The 18,705-nt window shown below is 45.4% G+C and overlaps 1 protein-coding gene across 3 annotated transcripts in view; it reads right to left on the bottom strand.

The window, feature by feature from the left end:
- Positions 1-4,683: 4,683 nt before the first annotated feature.
- heatr6 (HEAT repeat containing 6) overlaps positions 4,684-18,705 on the bottom strand; it is a 58,566-nt gene continuing 44,544 nt past the window's right edge. For all 3 annotated transcript variants that reach the window (XM_041198300.1, XM_041198301.1, XM_041198302.1), the window contains exons 19-20: positions 11,385-11,589; positions 4,684-7,400 (exon numbers count right to left, since the gene is read on the bottom strand). In XM_041198300.1, the coding sequence (XP_041054234.1) occupies positions 6,835-7,400; positions 11,385-11,589 (771 nt within the window). In that variant the 3' untranslated portion in view covers positions 4,684-6,834. The remainder of the gene's footprint in view (positions 7,401-11,384; positions 11,590-18,705) is intronic.

The raw sequence follows: 18,705 nt of genomic DNA, 5'->3' as shown, positions 1-18,705 counted from the left end.
ACAGATCCATGAGGTGCTGTGGGCCATCAGCAGCAGCAGAATTGTACTCAACCACAACCTGTAACCTGATTACCCGACATATCCCCCACTCTACAATGACCATCAAGCCAGGGGATCAACCCTGGTTCAATGAAGAGTGCAGAGAGGGCATGCCAGAAGCAGCAGCCAGGGATATCTAAAATGAAGTGTCAACCTAATGAAGCAACATCACGGTCTGCTTGCGCGCCAACCAGCGGAAGCACCGTGTTACAGACAGAGCTAAGCGATTCCACAACTAATGGATCGAATCAAAGCTCTGCAGTCCTGCCACATCCAGTCATGAATGGTGGTGCTCAATTAAACAACTCATTGGAGGAGGCGGCTGCACAAGTATCCCCATCCCTAATGATCGGGGTGCCCAGCACATCAGTGCAAAAGACATGGCTGCAGCATTTGCAACCATCTTCAGCCAGAGGTGGGGACATCAAGCTCAGGACATCACAAGATGCTTTACAGTCACAATGAAGTACTTTGTAAGTATTGTACTGTTGTAATGGAGGAAACGCGGCAACTAATATGCCCACAGCAACACCCCACAAACAACAATGTGACAATGACCAGGTAATTTATTTTAGGGTTTTTAAATTGGGAAAAATATTGGCTGAGACAATGATGGATGAAGCCTACTAAAACCACAAATGACATTATAAATTGCACAGAGCAGCCTCACAGTCTGAGACTCTTCCTCAAGCCTAAATTATACATGCATGTTGCATACACAGAGATACAATCATATGCTCTGCAACAGTTACATTATTGTAAACGCCAGCAGTGATTACAAAACGATGGCCGTGTAACTCAGAATGCAGTCAATAATTAGAGCCCTTGCTGTCATGACTTGATAATGCCTGGGGGAACTCCAGCATCCATCGTGGCATATAAAAGTGGGGCTTTCTCACAGAAGTGCAGGATCTAATAGAGATTAGGTGAACTATGGAAGGGTTTGACTGGTTGACAAATTGGTAACAAGGTGCCATAGACTCAGCATTAATACCAGAAAAACACAGCAAGGACGTTAAAACTTTTCTTTCCACGTGGTGGGTTATTAATACTTTAACACATCATTTAAAAGAATTTGAAAAGGAAGAATCCAAAATGAAGAGGAGCTAGAACATGCAAGGCACGGGTTTGATAGGCCAAATGGTGTCTTCTGCTGTATCTTCTGCAACCTGTTGCCTATGTATCTATGCACAGTAATCGATAGCTATGGGCCTTTTGGTGCATATCACGCAAATCCTTCAAAATACAGCAGCAAATTGAAAATAATCAGTTGCATTCCCTAAATTTTGGGTTGGGGGCTGCCATTGCTTTCGGTCAGGAAACTGCATGGTGCCCACCATGGAATCAGAGAACAGAACAGCACAGCAGTTTGAATTAGCTAAAAATGCTAAATTCAGCTCAGAATGATTGAAATTGATGTTGTTGGACCACTTGATAGCATCCTCTAAAATAACCATTGTCTCAGAGTCTCTGTATTGTAGAATGCTGCTTGGAAACCAAGATTCCTCCTGGGAGCCAGGAAGCAAAAACCATTTGAGGGAAGTTAAATCAAAGCATAAAAAAAAACCTAGGGAGATAAATCGGACTATCCCGAAAATGGGTGTGGGGATCGCAATACGAGATTAACCCGTGCTCGTTACTTCCAATGCAGACAGCGAGTCAAACTTGTGCCATCTGCTAATTTGCACGATTGTTCTGGGCAGCCAACACTGAACCCATTGTTGAGGGACTGCATTCTTCAACAGGAAGCCCGAGTTCATGTGATGCTAGCACGGTTTAAAGCTAGCCTGCACCACTTAAAATCAGCCCACTCCTCTTAAGACTTTAGCCAGGAGTCTGGACAGAGCAGCACAAATGCCAGTTCACAGCAGGGCATGGTCGCACCTGAGTTCCACTGCAGAGAACTCAGATGCACATGTCAACAAGAGAGACTATAGAATAAGGCCGATGGATATGTGCAATAAATCGTCAAGCAGCATAGAAGAGTCTGGCTCCAATGTTGCACGGGGCTTGGTGCAGAGCTTGGAGCCCAACCTTTCCAGTGTGGAGGTGGTGACCAACTCTGTTAGCATATTTGTGGACCCAACCGTGATGCAGCGTCCGATGGCTGATGTCTCAGCTTCCGCTGAAGTACAAGCAGAAACCACCCAATGTCTCAGTGCTACAGTGGAAGCTTAGACTTCTTTCTTGCAAAGTCAGTTTGCTGCCATGCAAGTTCAGACTGCCGCCGTCAAGTCTGTGAATAGTAGCGCTCAAAGGGGCTTGCAGGGACTCACAGCAGTCCTCCAGCAGGTTCCCAGGATTGATGAGGTGCCACCCTGGGGTGGGGATGGGGGGGGGGGGTGGTGTGGTAAAGAGAGTGGTAGTGTCCTCCTGACAACATTCATCCTTCCGCTACTGCCGCTCTACCGGTGCTCTCACCATTGCCCATCAAACAGCCACCCCATACTGCTGCTGCCCATGACAACAAGGTGCAGTTTGAAGCCGGGTCTGCTCGAGGTTGTCCCGTAAAGCCATCTGCAGTCTCCCCCCACCCCACTAAAGGTCAGCAGCCTTCCGTCAGCCTTGCTGCTGCCACTTGGGTAGTAACTGTGTAGGAGCACTAGGACAGGCGTCCATGCACATCAAAGACAGGCGTTAAGGGAGTGCACTCAATGTTGCACCAAGCTTTGTGCAGAGTGATTAGTTGGTGTTTGTATGCAATATAGCAGTGTTTGACTTGTAAGTTTGGTTTGGAACGTTTACTTTGTGTTGTCTTTTATTTTAGCATTGTGGCCAAGTGAACGCTATAATGGTCAGTGACAGAGGGAAGGAAAAGTGTGGGTCTGTAGACAAATAGCAAATTGGGTTTACAGGTATAGAAGTTGGATGGGTTGATCGCAGACAGCCTGGCCAGAAAGGGACTGTGTTGTTTGCCCACACCTCCCCCTTCCCCCTCCTCAGCTGAGCCCTACTGATGAAGGTTGTGCAGAATAGAGCAGGCCACCATGAGTCTTCGCACATATTCTGCCGGGTACTGCTGAGCTCCTCCAGAGCGACCCAGACTGCTGAAGCGTTGTCTCAGCATCCCAATAATCTGCTCTATCACATCTCGTATGGCGCCATGGTGTTTGCTGTATTGCCTGCTGCCCACGCGTGCGTGGATTGTGTTCTGGAGCCCTGAGTTATGTCATCAGCAGACAGCCCTTTCACTCAGCACCCGCCACCTGGTTTGCTGCAGTGTCACAGATGCAGTCGGCATTGCAGACTGCCGCAGAATGAAGGTGTTGGGACTGCTCCAGGATACTGGGTTTTAACCTGCATAATGTGATGCGTAAGGTCACATACCAACTGAACCTCGAGAGAGAGAGTTGAGCCCTTGTCGGTTGCAATACATCTTAAGAGTTGATACATGGCGCCCTCAAAGTGATGTGCATGCAGTCAATGTCACCCGGCACCATGGGGAAGCCTGTAATCCTAGTAAGGCCACACGGTTGCTGCGCCTGCTTCTCTCTGGCGAAAGAGAATGAAATGTTTCAGATTTCTTGGCATATGCATCCTCAGTGACCGCCCTTATACAGCAGTGGATGGGAACTAGGGAGGTGTTGCAAATACCAAATGCTCCAGCCTGGAAGGAACCAGACGCATAAAGGTTTATTGCCACAGCCACCTTCACAGCCATTGACAATGCTCTGCTCTGGGTTTGCAGTTGCGCCTGCTGCTGGTGGTAGATTTCAGTGAGAACGTCCTTATTGAAACGTTGATGACTCACCCATTGTTCCTCACTGAGGCGCCATTAGGAGAGTTACTCCCTGAACACCCTGGGGTGGTATGGCCTTCTGCTGAGAGCCCTTCTCCTCCCTCTTCAGCAGCTTGTCCTTCTCTGACACAGCTGCTCACTTTCGCTGTCACGCTGTAGTCAAGGGGAATGCCTTCCAGTCCACTCACTCCTTGTAGACTTTAGCAACTTTAAAGTCTCTTGAAACCACCACACATCTACAATTGCAGCAAGAGACACTAGCAATCCATCAACTCGGTCCCTCTATGTAGCGCTGGCAGACATCATTCCTGCTGCTGGACCTGTGTTAAGCTGTGCGTTTTTAAGAGGCAGTGTTAGCTGGAGTGTTGAGTCCCAAAATGGCAGCGCTGATGTCAAATTGATGTGACATGCTGATTTGACAACACAATCTACCTGCGCTGTATACGTCTGGCAGGCATTTTCTGCGCCTGCTAAATCCATTACCGAAATGGCGCCAGCGTGGCTTTCACCAGAAGTGTGTGCGCATGTGAGCCATGGACGCCATCTCGGAGCCACAATGGCACCTGAAGCACCAAAAAAAAAAAGGCCTTAAGGAGTTGAATTTTGCAGTGCGTGTGCTCCACCCAATCAGACAGCAGTACTGGCACAGGACTGCCCACATTAGTGCTCTCTCAAGGAAGGTACCTCAGACTGGATATTGCTGTCAGCGGTGAAGCAAGTACACTCGCTGCTGACCTCGAGGTAAGCTGCCCAGATAGCTCTTCCCCTTTCTCGACATCAGGTTGAGTCTGGTGCTAAGTGAAGGGGGATCTTCAGGCATCCGGCAGAAGTGCAATCAGCAAGCAGGGTAAGCAGCCAATCACATTGATGCATTCCCACAAACAGATAAGCAGGACATTAACAGCACTGATTATCCTTCACCTTTAATTTAAATTTTCAGTGAAATAAATTACGAATGGGTTAAGACAGAAGCTAAAATATCACAAGCAAACTTTAAAGAATTATTTCTAAAATGTGAAATTTATCACAGCAGAGGCATTTGGCATTCCACAAATATAAAATTAGCCTTTCGGGCCAGAGAGGGTGTTTGGCAGTAATTATGAGGTTAGTACACAGTTTAAAATCCAGTTGCACCTCATTCAACAAGGTGCCACTTTTTCAAGCATTTTTACAGTGAGACTAAAAGCGTAGGTAAGGGTGGAAGTCCTCATCAAGTCACTGATTGCTTAGGGTAGGGGTTGCATTCCGCAGCACACCCTCTGGAGAAGTGCAGAATCACTGACAGAAACTTTTGGATCTCCATACTATTCTGTGCACGTGCAGACTCCCAAAGTTGCTGTCACTTGCAGTGGAGAAATGACGGCAAACTGTGGCAGTTTCACCGTCAACAGCATCCACAAAATCAGGGCTATCATTTAATAGGGTGTGACCTTAACCTGGCACTTGCAGAGCTTTACCCAACCAAACAGGTTGATATTGGGGTGGGTGGGGAGGACTGCTGTCCTGTGGAATTTTTATGAAGTGACGTTATCTCAGACTCTCTGTGTAGTGGCAAGCAGCTTTGAGGCAGGAAATAGGGAAAATTACAAAAATTTTACAAGAAAAACCACATTCTGCCAATTCAGAGGAAGTGCCTTTTTTGCTCCTCCAGGCTTTCAAGTGGAATAACGGGGCATGTAGATTTTATACAGACGGGTAAAAGGATTTATCCATCTTGCCTCTTACAAGTCCAGCAACAGTATACCCATGAAAAATCTTCCTGTCCCTCAACTCTCTGTGGCTGTAAACCTCAAGAATGCTTTTGAGTGGCTGCTAAAAGTCAAAGATTGGGTTTGATCAATCATTGGGAGGAACTGCCCGTGGTTTTGACAGCTGTTAATATTCCAACCTTTGCAATGCTAATAATGTGAAATGGGATCAGCAATCATCCACACACGCAGAATCAAAAAGTGAAATCTTCAGTAGCTGTGGGGCTCCAGTGAGAAAGCGCAAATCCCATTGCATAGTGTCAATCAAGTCTTTAGGAGATCAGATGCCTTCGCTGAAGCCTGCTCAAATGCACAGCATTCATGACTTTAACCTACTGATGTCAGGAACACGAGTGGAGCTGAAAATGTGCTTCTGAATAACATCACCGGAGCAGAAGTGGCATGTCAGGGCAAATGAGCTCTCTGTATGCGTCTGTAAACTTAAGGGCAGTTCACGCTCAGTTCCCTTTGTGGAGTGGTCTTATTCCAACTCCCTGCCCATCCAATCAATATCACAGAACTCTCTGAAAAGCGCAATGACTCCAGCTTTCTATAACACTGAGATTATGCTGTTGAAGAAGGGGGAGTGTGAGCGCTGTGTTGGTGCTACAAGGTTCAAAAAAGATTACAAATAGAAATGCTTAACTGACTTACAGCCTGAGAGTAATCAGCGCAGTCATTAGATACATAATGAAAATATTGCACTCCACAGCACTACCACCCACTTGTGCTGAATATACTGTGGTATCTCTATGGCATTTCAGTTTATTCAATATTCCACCCACATTTTAACAAAAAAAACATTTTTCAAATAGAGGATGTTAGCGCTGACGGACAATGCCATTTATATCTCAGGCACCCTGTGTCACCCTTGGGCACTCCCACCGCCAGGTCAGACACAAAGTGACACTTCCTGTACTCTGTGTATAACTCCAGAACACCTCCTGACTGCACCAGCAGGACAACTTTTCGATTTCCTCACACCAGCCTCTCTCAACGATATTAGCGGCGGATTTCGGGGCGGCTTTCACGTGATAAGGGCCCATGCCCGCCGGAACCCGGGTTGAAATGGCACAGACTACAGGGCCCCTTAGTGCCCGTGGACGAGTGGGGCTTTCAGACTATCAGCTTGCACCGAATGCGATCCCAAAGCCTCAGAGGCAGAAGGGAAGCATGGAAACACTCGGTCGCCAGGGCACCCTGCCATCTTAAAATAAGCAGTAGTAAGCGAAACAGGCAAGAGCTGTCAAAACGTTCCATAAGCCTAAGACCTGCAGAAACAGGTATGCCCCGTCGCAACACAACTCTTCACTCCTGAGTGTCTTTCAGTCCACCCTGTGTATCTGTGGATTCTGCGCAATGTTTCAAGATTTCGTCCAGATATTTGACAACCAGCTGTTTCTCGTCCACCGGCACCCCCTGCAGGCTGTCCGCGTGCTGAAAGGCCTTTTGCAGCATCCTGATCCTGTCCTGGGGGCCCGTCTGAGTCGCCGTTTCATCAGCCTCCACCCCCGAAGTCAGAAAGCGCTGAACAAAGGCTCGGATCAAGTCGCCCTTCTCGGAAAGGGTTTTGCTGATGCAGGAGAGGTCCTCGGCCGTGACGAGGTGCAGGAGGTGCAGCAGCGTCTTGCAGATCTGAGTCCGCAAGCTGGCGCAGTATTTGAACTCCAGGAAGTCCTCCGTCTCTTCGCTCTTCTCCAAGGCTAGCACCAGCGCGCACCAGATCTCACCGAACTGTTTGCTGCCCCCGTAGCGCTCACGGCTGCTCGGGATCGAAAGCGCCGTGGCCGATTTGATGCGCACTTTGAAGTTCTTGCAGGTTTTCACCACCGAGGTCAAGGCGCTGAAAGCCTCTGCTGCCCAGGGAGCCGAGTCTGTAAAGGACCATCACAATGAGACACATGAAAAGCTACGCCAACACGTCACATCTTTAATTTCAGCGGGAAACATTTAGTAACAGATACCTTTGGGCAATCCAGGGTCTGGATTGGAATCCATAACTGCAGGACTCTGGGCTTTAACCCCAGCCTCTTGACTTTTTATTAAAAGTCATAATACCAAGGAGGAACAACACCTCATCTTCCGACTAGGCACTTTACAGCCTTCCGGACTGAATATTGAATTCAACAACTTTAGGTCTTGAGCTCCCTCCTCCATCCCCACCCCCTTTCTGTTTCTTCCCCCTTCCTTTTGTTTTTTCCAATAAATTATATAGATTTTTCTTTTCCCACCTATTTCCATTATTTTAAAATATTTTAAAATCTTTTATGCTCCCCCCACCCCCACTAGAGCTATACCTTGAGTGCCCTACCATCCATTCTTAATTAGCACATTCGTTTAGATAATATCACCAACTGCAACACCTATGTGTTCTGTTGTCTGTGACATCTTTTGATGATCTGCTCCTATCATGCTTGCTTGTCCCTACAACCACACCACCCCCCCTCCACTTCTCTCCCCCCACCCAAACCACACACCCCCGTCCCCCCACACACCTTAAACCAGCTTATATTTCACCCCTTTCTTGGATTCACTCAGTTCGGTCGAAGGGTCATGAGGACTCGAAATGTCAACTCTTTTCTTCTCCGCCGATGCTGCCAGACCTGCTGAGTTTTTCCAGGTAATTCTGTTTTTGTCTTGGATTTCCAGCATCCGCAGTTTTTTTGTTTTTATTTATATAATACCAAGGCACCCTCTCAACCAAGCCCAAAACTTGCTGGAACACAGAGTGATGACATGTGGATCTTCAGCCAATATTCCCCATAGATGCTTGGTTCAATCCTACATCTACGAGGAGTTGCTGACACAAACGTGGTACTTGAAAGTAGGGAAAACATATGAGAGTGTATGAGTTTCTGAAAACTACGAGCCCTCTGTTTTTAAACAGGCTGCGTTTAATTTCCCCGTAGTCACTGGCTGGGCATTCTAATGTCTAATTTAACCGGAGCGTCAGGGAAAGGCAATCCTGTGGGGCCACTGTCCTCCGGCTGGATGAGTTGTGTGTGGAAGCCTAGCTGGAGATCCACTGACCAGCATTTCCTGCGGCTGGCCACAGGTTCTATCGTTTATAATTGCCACTTCAAACAGGAAAAGCCTGTCGATATTTGAGAGTGCGCCACTAGGTGGCGCAGCCCATGCTTGCCAACTCCGAGCAGGGAAAGAAAGCACATTTTATTTCTACAGCGCGTCCAAATCTCTCAGACAGCCACCAAACTCCTTCGCCTGCAACAAAATCTCACTGGAATCAGGTCACTGTCATTCTGTAGTGTTTTTGCGCAAGGCAGCATTCCACAAACACCGATGAGATTAAAGTTAATATCATTAGTGGCGATGGTTGAGCCGGGGATGTCATACAGCCCGTGCTGGTATGTTAGCAAGAAAATTGGGCAGTAACCCCTGTTCATTGAATCATTAGTATCCATCTGACCCGCCAGAAGAGCGGTGTTTGATTCATGTCTCATCCAAAGGTTGTCACCTCTGACAGTGCAGCTCACTACTGATTTTAAGTGGTCAGGTTACATTATGTACTCAAATCCTGGAGTAGCGCTTGAGCCCATGACTGTCTGACTCAGGGTGCTAGCAACCAAATTGATGCTCAATGCAAGAGGAACATGGATGTGGCATGTAAAACATAACATTAGTTCGAGTGAGGTGGAATATTGCAGTTCAAGGCTGCCTAAAGGCCATTCTGAATTTGAAGGCCCGAAGTTTGCAGCCTGGCCTTAAGAAAAAAATTATAAAAGGGAGAAAATTAACTTAAAAGGACCGAATGATGATTTTAAAATGAAACATTTATTTCTGCTCCCTTCAATGGTTCAGTCAGCAAATGGTCTGATATTCTAGGGTTGAGCAATAGATGCTGGGCCTGAGAGGGTCTAAAAAAGACCAGAAAGATTCCAGGGTTAACCCCGAATCTGTTCAGAGTTTGTAAAGCCCAATCGAGCCAGTGATGGAATACAACAATCGGCCTCAAGTGTTCTCGACCAATGATGGGGACAAACATGGTTAAGTGAGGCCCTGATAGAATGAGTGTATGTGTGTGTGTGTGTGTGTGTGTGTGTGTGGTTGGGGGGGGCGATCGGGGTGTGTGTGTGTGTGTGTGTGTGTGTGTGTGTGTGTGTGTGTGGGGGCGGGGTGGTGGTGCCTGTTGGTGGCCTGGATAGGGCAGGAAAAAAGCCACATATCATCCCCTCCACAGTCAAGCCACCTGCAAGGTGTCACATCGGTTACTACATGAAGTGTGTGTGTGTATGTGTGTGTGTGTGCGTGTAACATATTAGCATGGATAAAGGGTTGGCAAGCTAACAGGAAGCCGAGCACGGATAAATGTGTCTTTTTCAGTTTGGCATTCATGACGAGTGGACTGCCACAGGGATCAGTGTTGGGGCCTCAATTACTTACAACCTGCACCAATGATTTTGATGAAAGGGCTGAATGTAAGGTAGCTAAATTTGCCAATGGCACCAAGATGGGTAGAAAAGTAAGTTGTCAAGAGGAGATAGAGAATCCACAAAGGGATTAAGTGAGTGGGCAAAAATTTGGCTATTGGAGTATAATGTGGAAAACGTGTACTTGTCCACTTTGGCAGGAAGAATAGAAAAGCATTTAACTGTTTAAATGGGGTGGGGGCGAGATTGCAGAACTCTGTGGTACAGAGGGATCTGGATGTCCTAGTGCATGAATCACAAAAAATTAGTATACAAATACAGCAAGCAATTAGGAAGGGAGATGGAATGTTGGCAGTTATTGTTAGGGGAATGGAATATAATAAAAAGGGAAGTTTTACTGCAGCTGTATAAGATATTGGTGAGGCCACATCTGGAGTACTGTGTACAGTTTTGGCCTCTATTTTGAAAAAGGATATAATTGTGTTAGAAGCAGTTCAGAGAAGATTCACTCAACTCATTTCTGGGATGAGAGACTTATCTTATGAAGAATGGTTAAACAGATTGGGTCTACACCCACTGGAGTTTAGAAGAATGAGAGGTGATCTTATTGAAGCATATACGATCCTGAGGGGATTTGATAGGGGAGATACCAGGAGGATGTTTCCACTTGTGACTGAATTTAGAAGCAGGAGACACAGTTTAAGAATAAGAGGTCTACCATTTATGACAGAGATGAGAAGGAATTTTTACTCTCAAAGGGTCATTAGTCTGTGGAATTCTCTTCCCCAGAAAGCAGTGGAGGCTGGATCTCATTGAATTTATTCAAGGCAGAGTTAGACAGATTTTTGATAGCCAAATGGGTCAAGGTTTTATTCAGGGCAGACAGCAAAGTGGAGTTGAGACCACAACCAGATCAGCCATTATCTGATTGAATGGGGGAGCAGGTTTGAAGGGCTGAATGGCCTACTCCTGCTCCTAAGTCCTATGTTCCTATGTTGCAAATACTCACTGCCCAAGCTTCTTTTTATGAAGAATGCCACTTGGGTATTTGTTTTCTCTTCACAGTGGGCTGTTAAGATTCAGAATGCATTGCGTGAAAGGGCAGTGGAAGGAGGTTTGGCAGCAACTCTCAGAAAGGGAATTGGATAAATGCTTGAAGGGAAACAAGGGAAACATTTGGAGAAATGCAGGGGTATGGGATTAATTGGACAGTCCTTTCAAAGAGTTGGTACAAGCATAAAGGGCCGAATGGCCCCTTCTATGCCATATCGTTCTATACATGAGTCTATTTGCTCTACAGAAGACCACTAACACATGCTCCTGCTGCAAGAGGCAAACCAAAGCTTAGCAAGCAAATCCCACTGAAAACAACACAATAAATTCTCAGGTGTAAAGAGTTAAAACAGATTAAGAGCTCCTGGGTCAAGTTAATGAACCCAAAAGCTGACAAAGGTCAGAATGAATACATACCGAGTGGAATAGCTGGGTTTTTGAACATATTTCCCAGCGCGTAACATGCATTCCACCGCACCTTCATGGTTGCCTCACTCTGAACAGTGCGGATTAAAGCCTGGATTGACTCTTCGATTCTTGGCTTGAACTGCGGCTTGGAGATGTGGTGAGGCTGCAGAAAGTGGAGCAGGTTTCCCAGAGCTCGCACTGCATTGCTCTTCACCTGCGATATAGAGGCAGAAAGATATTCAGTATGACTAAAACGCCAACCGGGAGCAGACTTAACCAAACTGGACATGGAGGCTCAGAGTACTTTGAAATCTGTGCCCCAAGCTATAGAGTGGTAGAATGGAGCTTTGGGAGTGTGGAGACACTGATCAAAGCTCTTCACAAAAAAAACTGAGATGGGAAGAATATTGATGAAAAATTCATCCTCCTCGCCATTCTCACACATTCCTAGCACCCAGTGTCACAGCAGCCTTGATAGAGATCTTGAAGCAGAGGTTAACTGCAATCAAGCATAGGGAATTGATTTATTAATCATTCGGATACACCGGAAAGCTTTTAGTTTTGCAGAACAGTAGGACTTGGGTAGCAAATCACGCTTCACACAGTCAGTGTAGAAATTCACAGGATATCACGTCATGGCAAATCCCACCTTTCCAGCCATGCACTACACAGTGAAGCCCTATAGGAAAGGAGAGAATCCCATACAGGCCACTGGAAAACTGTAGAGTCCATTCAGGATTGCGCCAGGGTGAGAAGCTGAGTTCAGCAACAAGCCTGAGGCAGCCATCTAAAATAAAACTTGCCAATTTCAGGGTGCCCCCATGGTCACAAAAATTCAGCCCTTAAAAAAAACGTATTTAATTGGTAAAAAGCCTGTTTAGAATGGCTAAGAGCTGAACAGTGAGGAGGAACAGTAGAAAATGGTGACTCACGACTCCCATTTCTGTCACATTTATTCTAAATGACCTGCTCTGAAGAGACAAATGCAGTTCAATAGTCAAATAGTCTCTGCAGCATCGATGGCAATCATAAAAATTAATCTCCTGTGAGGTAATCTGCATGGAAACCTGAAGAGATGTTTTTCAAAAGAGCACAATTCCTTTATTTCTGTGAATATTCCTGTCATTGTACAGATATTTATTGTAAATTGCAGCTGAACTTTCTTCCAGTCACTTCAGAGGTTCAACTTCAGAGTTTTCACTTTGGAATCCTAGATTTTTCCCTCCCCCCTCCTACCTCTTAGAATCGTAGAACAGTAGACACAGAAGGAGACCATTCGGGTTATCATCCCTGTACCAGCTCTTTGAACAGCTGTCCAATTAGCCCTACTCCTTCGTTGTTCCCTCATAGCCCTGGACATTTTGCCTTTCAAGTGGATATCTAATTTCCTTTCCAAAATTATCATTGAATCTGTTAGCACACTCTTTCAGACACTGCATTCCAGGTCATAACAGAAAAACAAATTCTGCTACAGAAAACAAATTCTCATCTCCCCCTGGTTCTTTTGCTAATTGTATTAAATCTGTCTCCTCTGGCTATCAACTCTCCTGCCAGTGGAAACAGTTTCTCCCTATCTACTCTATCAAAACCCTTTATGATCTTAAACAGCTTTATTAAATTTCCACTTAGCCTTCTCTGCTCCAAGGAGAACAATCCCAGCTTTTCTAGTCTCTCCACAGAACTTAAGTCCCTCATCCCTGGAAACCATTCTAGCAAATCTCCTCTGAAACCGCTCCAAGGCTTGACATTCTTCTTAAAGTGTGGCGTCCAGGAGTGGACACAATATCCCAGCTGAGGCCTAACTAGTCATTTACCATAACGTCCTTGCTTCTGTGTTCAATGCTCCTATGCATAAAGCCCAGAATCAGGTATGCTTTTTTTTTTTAAACAGCCTTATCAACTTGTCCCACCACTTTCAAAGATTGGTACATGTGAGCCTCTCTGTTCCCGCTCTCCCTCTCAGCATTTTAATCCATAGCTGCATCTCAGAATGTTAGTTACAAGTAAAGCAGCACTGAAATTTCCCATTTCATCTCATGTTATAAACAGATGCCCTGAGTATCTAGACTCATTATAGTTGTCCATATTCAAAACATGTCTATATTCATGAGCCAAACATCAGAGAATAATAAACAGTGACCAGAGATGTTCAGATGGCTACATTTGATTCCTTATTCTGTTACAACCGTTTGATGGATTTCTCTGTCTGCAGAACAGCTTCTTGCTGTTTTAAAAGCAGGCAACAAACATGGCTGTCTTACCATGTGACCTATTACAAGTCCAAAGTCCTTTTCCAAATAAGGGGGGGTGGGGTGGCTAGGTCTATTATACAGCCTGTGTGATGACTTTCACATCTTGAATATTTAAGACAGCTAGTGTCTTTGCATCTGAATGAGCCATTCAATTTGAAATTACCCTTTCAAATTAGTTTCGGGGATAAGGCATTGAGTCAATATCAGTCAGATAAATTCCTTTTGTTATAGAGTCGTTGAATCATAAAGGTCTACAGCACAGAAAAAGGCCCTTCGGCCCATCAAGTCTGCACCAGTCAAACAAGTACCTAACTATTCCAATCCCGTTTTCCAGCACTAGGCCCATAGCCTTGTATGACATGGCATCGCAAGTGCACATCCAAATACTTCTTAAATGTTATGAGGGTTTCTGCCTCTACCACCCTTTCAGGCAGTGAGTTCCAGATTCTCACCACCCTCTGGGTGAAAAAATTTTTCCTTACATCCCCTTTAAACCTCCTGCCCTTTACCTTAAATCTATGATCCCTAGTTATTGATCCCTGCACCAAGGGGAAAAGTTCCTTCCTCGCTACCCTATCTATGCCCCTCATAATTTTATACACCTCAATCATGTCCCCCCTCAATCTCCTCTTTTCCAAGGAAAATAGCCCCAGTCTATCCAACCTCTCCTCATAACTAAAACTCTCCAGCTCAGGCAATATCCTGGTAAACCTCCTCTACACTCTCTTTAGTGCAATCACATCCTTCCTATAATGCAGATTCCAGAACTCCATGCAATATTCTAGCTGTGGCCTAACCAGCGCCCTGCTCTTATATTCTATGCCTCAGCTAATAAAGGCAAGTATCCCATATGCCTTCTTAACCACCTTATCTACCTGTCCCGCTACCTTAAAGGACCAGTGGACATGCACACCAAGATCCCTCTGATCTTCAGTACTTCCCAGGGTCCTACCATTCATCGTGTATTCCCGTGCCTTGTTTGTCCTGCCCAAGTGCATCACCTCTCACTTAACCAGATTAAATTCCATTTGCCACTGATCAGCCCATTTGACCAGCCCGTCTATTTCTTCCTGGAATCTAAGGCTATCCTCCTCACTATTTACCACCCTACCAATTTTCATGCCATCTGCAAACTTACTGATCAACCCTCCTACATTCAAGTCTAAATCGTTTATATATACCACAAACAGCAAGGGACCCAACACTGATCTCTGTGGAACCCCAATGCACACAGGCATCCAGTCACAAAAACACCCCTCGACCATCACCCTCTGCTTCCTGCCACTCAGCCAATTCTGGATCCAATTTGCCAAATTGCCTTGGGTCCCATGGGCTCTTATCTTCATTATCAGTCTCCTTATCAAAAGCCTTGCTGAAGTCCAAGTAGACTACGTCAAATGCATTGCCCTCATCTACACACCTGGTCACCTCTTCGAAAAATTCAATCAAATTGGTCAGACGTGACCTCCCCTTAACAAAACCATGCTGACTGTCCTTGATTAATCCCTGCCTCTCCAAGTGTAGATTAATTCTGTCCCTCAGAATTGCTTCCAATAGTTTCCCCACCACAGCTGTTAGACTGACTGGTCTGTAGTTCCCTGGTTTATCCCTTCCTCCCCTCTTGAATAACGGTACCACATTGGCTGTCCTCAGTCCTCTGGCACCTCTCCTGTGGCCAGAGAGGTATTGAAAATTATTGCCAGCGCCCTTGCTATCTCCTCCCTTGCCTCACTCAACAGCCTGGGATACATTTCATCCGGGCCTGGAGATTTACCCATTTTTAAGCCTGCCAGACTACTTAGAACCTCCTCCCTTTCTATGCTAATTTTAAAAAATATATCACAGTCCTTCTGCTTGATTTCCATACCCATGTCGTCCCTCTCAGTTGTGAACACCGACACAAAGTATTCATTCAGAGCCCTACCTACGTCTTCCGGCTCCACACACAAATTATCATTATGGTCCTTAATGGGCCCTACTCTTTCCCTAGTTTTCCTCTTACTCTTAATGTACTTGTAAAATAACTTTGGATTTTTCTTTATTTTACCTGCCAACGTTTCTCATGCCCCCTTTTTGCTCTCCTAATTTCCTTTTTAAGTTCCCCCCTACACATTCTATTCTCCTCTAGGGCTTCTGCTGTTTTGAGCCCTCGGTATCTGCCATAAGCTTCCCTTTTTCTCTTTATCTAATCCTGTATATCCCTCGACATCCAGGGTTCCCCGGATTTGTTGGTCCCACCCTTTGTCTTTACTGGAATATGTTGGCCCTGTACTCTCCCTATTTCCTTCTTGAATGAGTCCCACTGCTTTGACACAGATTTACCTAAAAGTAGCTGCTCCCAGTCCACTCTGACCAAATCATATCTGATCCTATTAAAATCAGCCTTCCCCCAATCTAGAACTCTGATTTCTGGCCCATCCTTGTCCTTTTCCATAAGAACTTTGAATCTAACGGAGTTATGATCACTATCTGCAAAATGCTCCCCCACTGATACCTCTACCACTTACCTGGCTTCATTCCCTAAAATTAAGTCCAGGACCACCCCCTCTCTTGTAGGACCTTCTACATACTGGCTGGAAAAGCTCTCCTGGATGCATTTTAAGAACTCCACTCCCTTTAATCATATCACAGTATGACTAACCCAGTTAATGTTGGGGAAGTTGAAATCGCCCACTATTACTACCCTATTATTTTTACACTTCTCTGAAATTTGCCTACATATCTGCTCTTCTATTTCTCTTTGACTGTTGGGGGCCTATAGTACGCTCCCAGCAATATGGTTGCTCCTTTTTAATTTTTAAGTTCTACCCATATGGCTTCATTTGAGCAGCCTTCTAAGGTGTCATCCCTCCTTACTGCTGTAACTGACTCCTTGATCAATATTACGATAGTCCCTCCTCTTTTACCTCCTTCCCCTGGTCTCACCTGAAGACCCTATATCCTGGAATATTGAGCTGCCAATCCTGCTCCTCTCTCAACCATGTCACTGTGACAGCAATTACATCATTCCCTCCTGAAACAGGGGAATGCTTCAGTCCACAAGAGAAACCAGGTGACCTTCGGGCAGACATCCTTTTGTGGTTTTTTAGAGATATAAAGTATTGACTGAAAGTCCATAATAAACTAGAACATGACAATTCTTTTAAATCTGTGGTGCGATACAGGACACTTTTCCAGAAGACAAGATTCCCTCTTGTGCTATTGCCGGAGAGGAATGAACTGGATCTTATGCTCACCTTCTAATTGGTTTGCATGGCTGGGGTAAAATTATAAGCCTTTGGATTAAGTCATATGGAACAACTGTATCGCACTTTATGCCACTGACATTATTATGTTGGAGTGGGCATCGGTTTGATTACAACATTGACTATAAAGTAAATGTTAGTCATCAAATAAAACCAGTCAGGACCATTGTTTACAGGTAGTATAGGACTTGGTTGTGATATTTAGTTAAGTTTAGTCTGGCCTGTCCCTTTAAGGCCACCAATCTTCCAGTGAGAGGGGGTTTGACTAGACATATCCCACTGCTAACTCAGTTCATTATTGAGAAAGGTTTCTGTAGGTTGCTGGGCACGTGTAAATCTTTTTTATGCATGAGGTGAAGTCAGGTTCCCAAAACCAGGAGAAAAGTAGCAAATTACTGCCTTACACTTTTTCTAGTACTTTGACACATTGGTGATGCAAGATTTTTACATGTATTTACTAGTCAATCTCCTTTGGCATTTCATACACAGAATCAACATCAAATATAATCTTCAGAAGAAGCGGGTTTGAATATTTGGATCAGCACATGCAAATACATCATGCAGTTCTCATTTTAAGTCATACGTTTTGTTTTTATTTGTATATATTTCCATGATAAATTTCTTTGTCCATATTTACATTGGAAAAAAGCTATGTGAACTTGTCACATTGTCATTAGATAGAAAAGCAACACGCTACAGCACTACTACTGGCAAGAGGGAGTAATTACAGTGTGACAAATTTACATAGGCAGTTTCCATTATAAACACGGACAAGGGGTTATATTGGAAGCATATGCAGATGTGAAATTTTTAATTTATTGATGATGGATATATAGTCTACCAGATCTCCTGGGCATTGTTTCAAGCAAAACCTGATGGGGGAAGATGGTGGTGTCGTGGTAATATCAGTAGGTTAGAAATCCAGAGGCTCTGGGGACACAGGTTCAAATCTCACCTTGGCAGCTGGTGGAATTTAAATTCAATTCATACAATCTGGAATTGAAAGGCAGCATGTTCCCTCCCCACCCCCGCCCGGTCAGGGGAGCAGGCAGGTTCCCAGTCAGTGGCATGGTGCTATTTTACGTGACGAATGTCCAGAAGGCGCTATGCGCACCCTGTGCGGGCAGGGGGGGGGGAGATTCCCTGAGCTGGTAGTGCAATCTCCCTGAGGTAAAGTGCTGCCTCAGGGAGATCGGCTCAAGATTCAAACTTTCATTAAAGGCAGGAAAAAATATTCCTGACGTGTCCCCTCATGTGACACTGTCACATGAGCTGGGACATGTCAATTTCTTTTATTTTAAACATTTTATACATATTTTAATACTCTCATGAAACCTCAGCCGGCCTGTGGATGAGGTTTCATGTTTTTTCTGACGGCCGCCTGGGCTCTTTACCTGCCCGCCAACCTTAAAGTTGGACGGGCAGGGCCATTAATCATTTAAATTACTTTTTTTAATGGCCTTAATAGGCCTTTGACAGTTCGGTGGGTGCGCAGCCCATAGGGACGCATGCCCGACATCACCCTGCGTCATTTTATGCGTCGTCGAGCCGGGGGGGGGGGGGGGGGGCCGGCGCGCCAACCAGAGGATGCAGCCCCTAGTCTCAGTAATGGAAGACCATGAAACTATCATCAATTATCATAAAAACCCAGCTGGTTCACAAAGGAAATCTGCCGTCCTTACCCTGGTCTGCCCTACATGCAACTCCAGGCCCACAGCAATGTGGTTGACTCTTAACTGCCCTCTGAAATGGCCCAGCAAGCCACTCAGTTCAAGGGCAATTAGGGATGGACAACAAATGCTGGCCTTGCCAGTGACGCCCACATCCCAAGAA

Source organism: Carcharodon carcharias, chromosome 10, assembly GCF_017639515.1.
Source record: "Carcharodon carcharias isolate sCarCar2 chromosome 10, sCarCar2.pri, whole genome shotgun sequence".
NCBI lineage: Eukaryota > Metazoa > Chordata > Chondrichthyes > Lamniformes > Lamnidae > Carcharodon > Carcharodon carcharias.
Note: the sequence above shows the minus strand (reverse complement) of the source record. Positions and strands in the feature narration are given on the sequence as shown.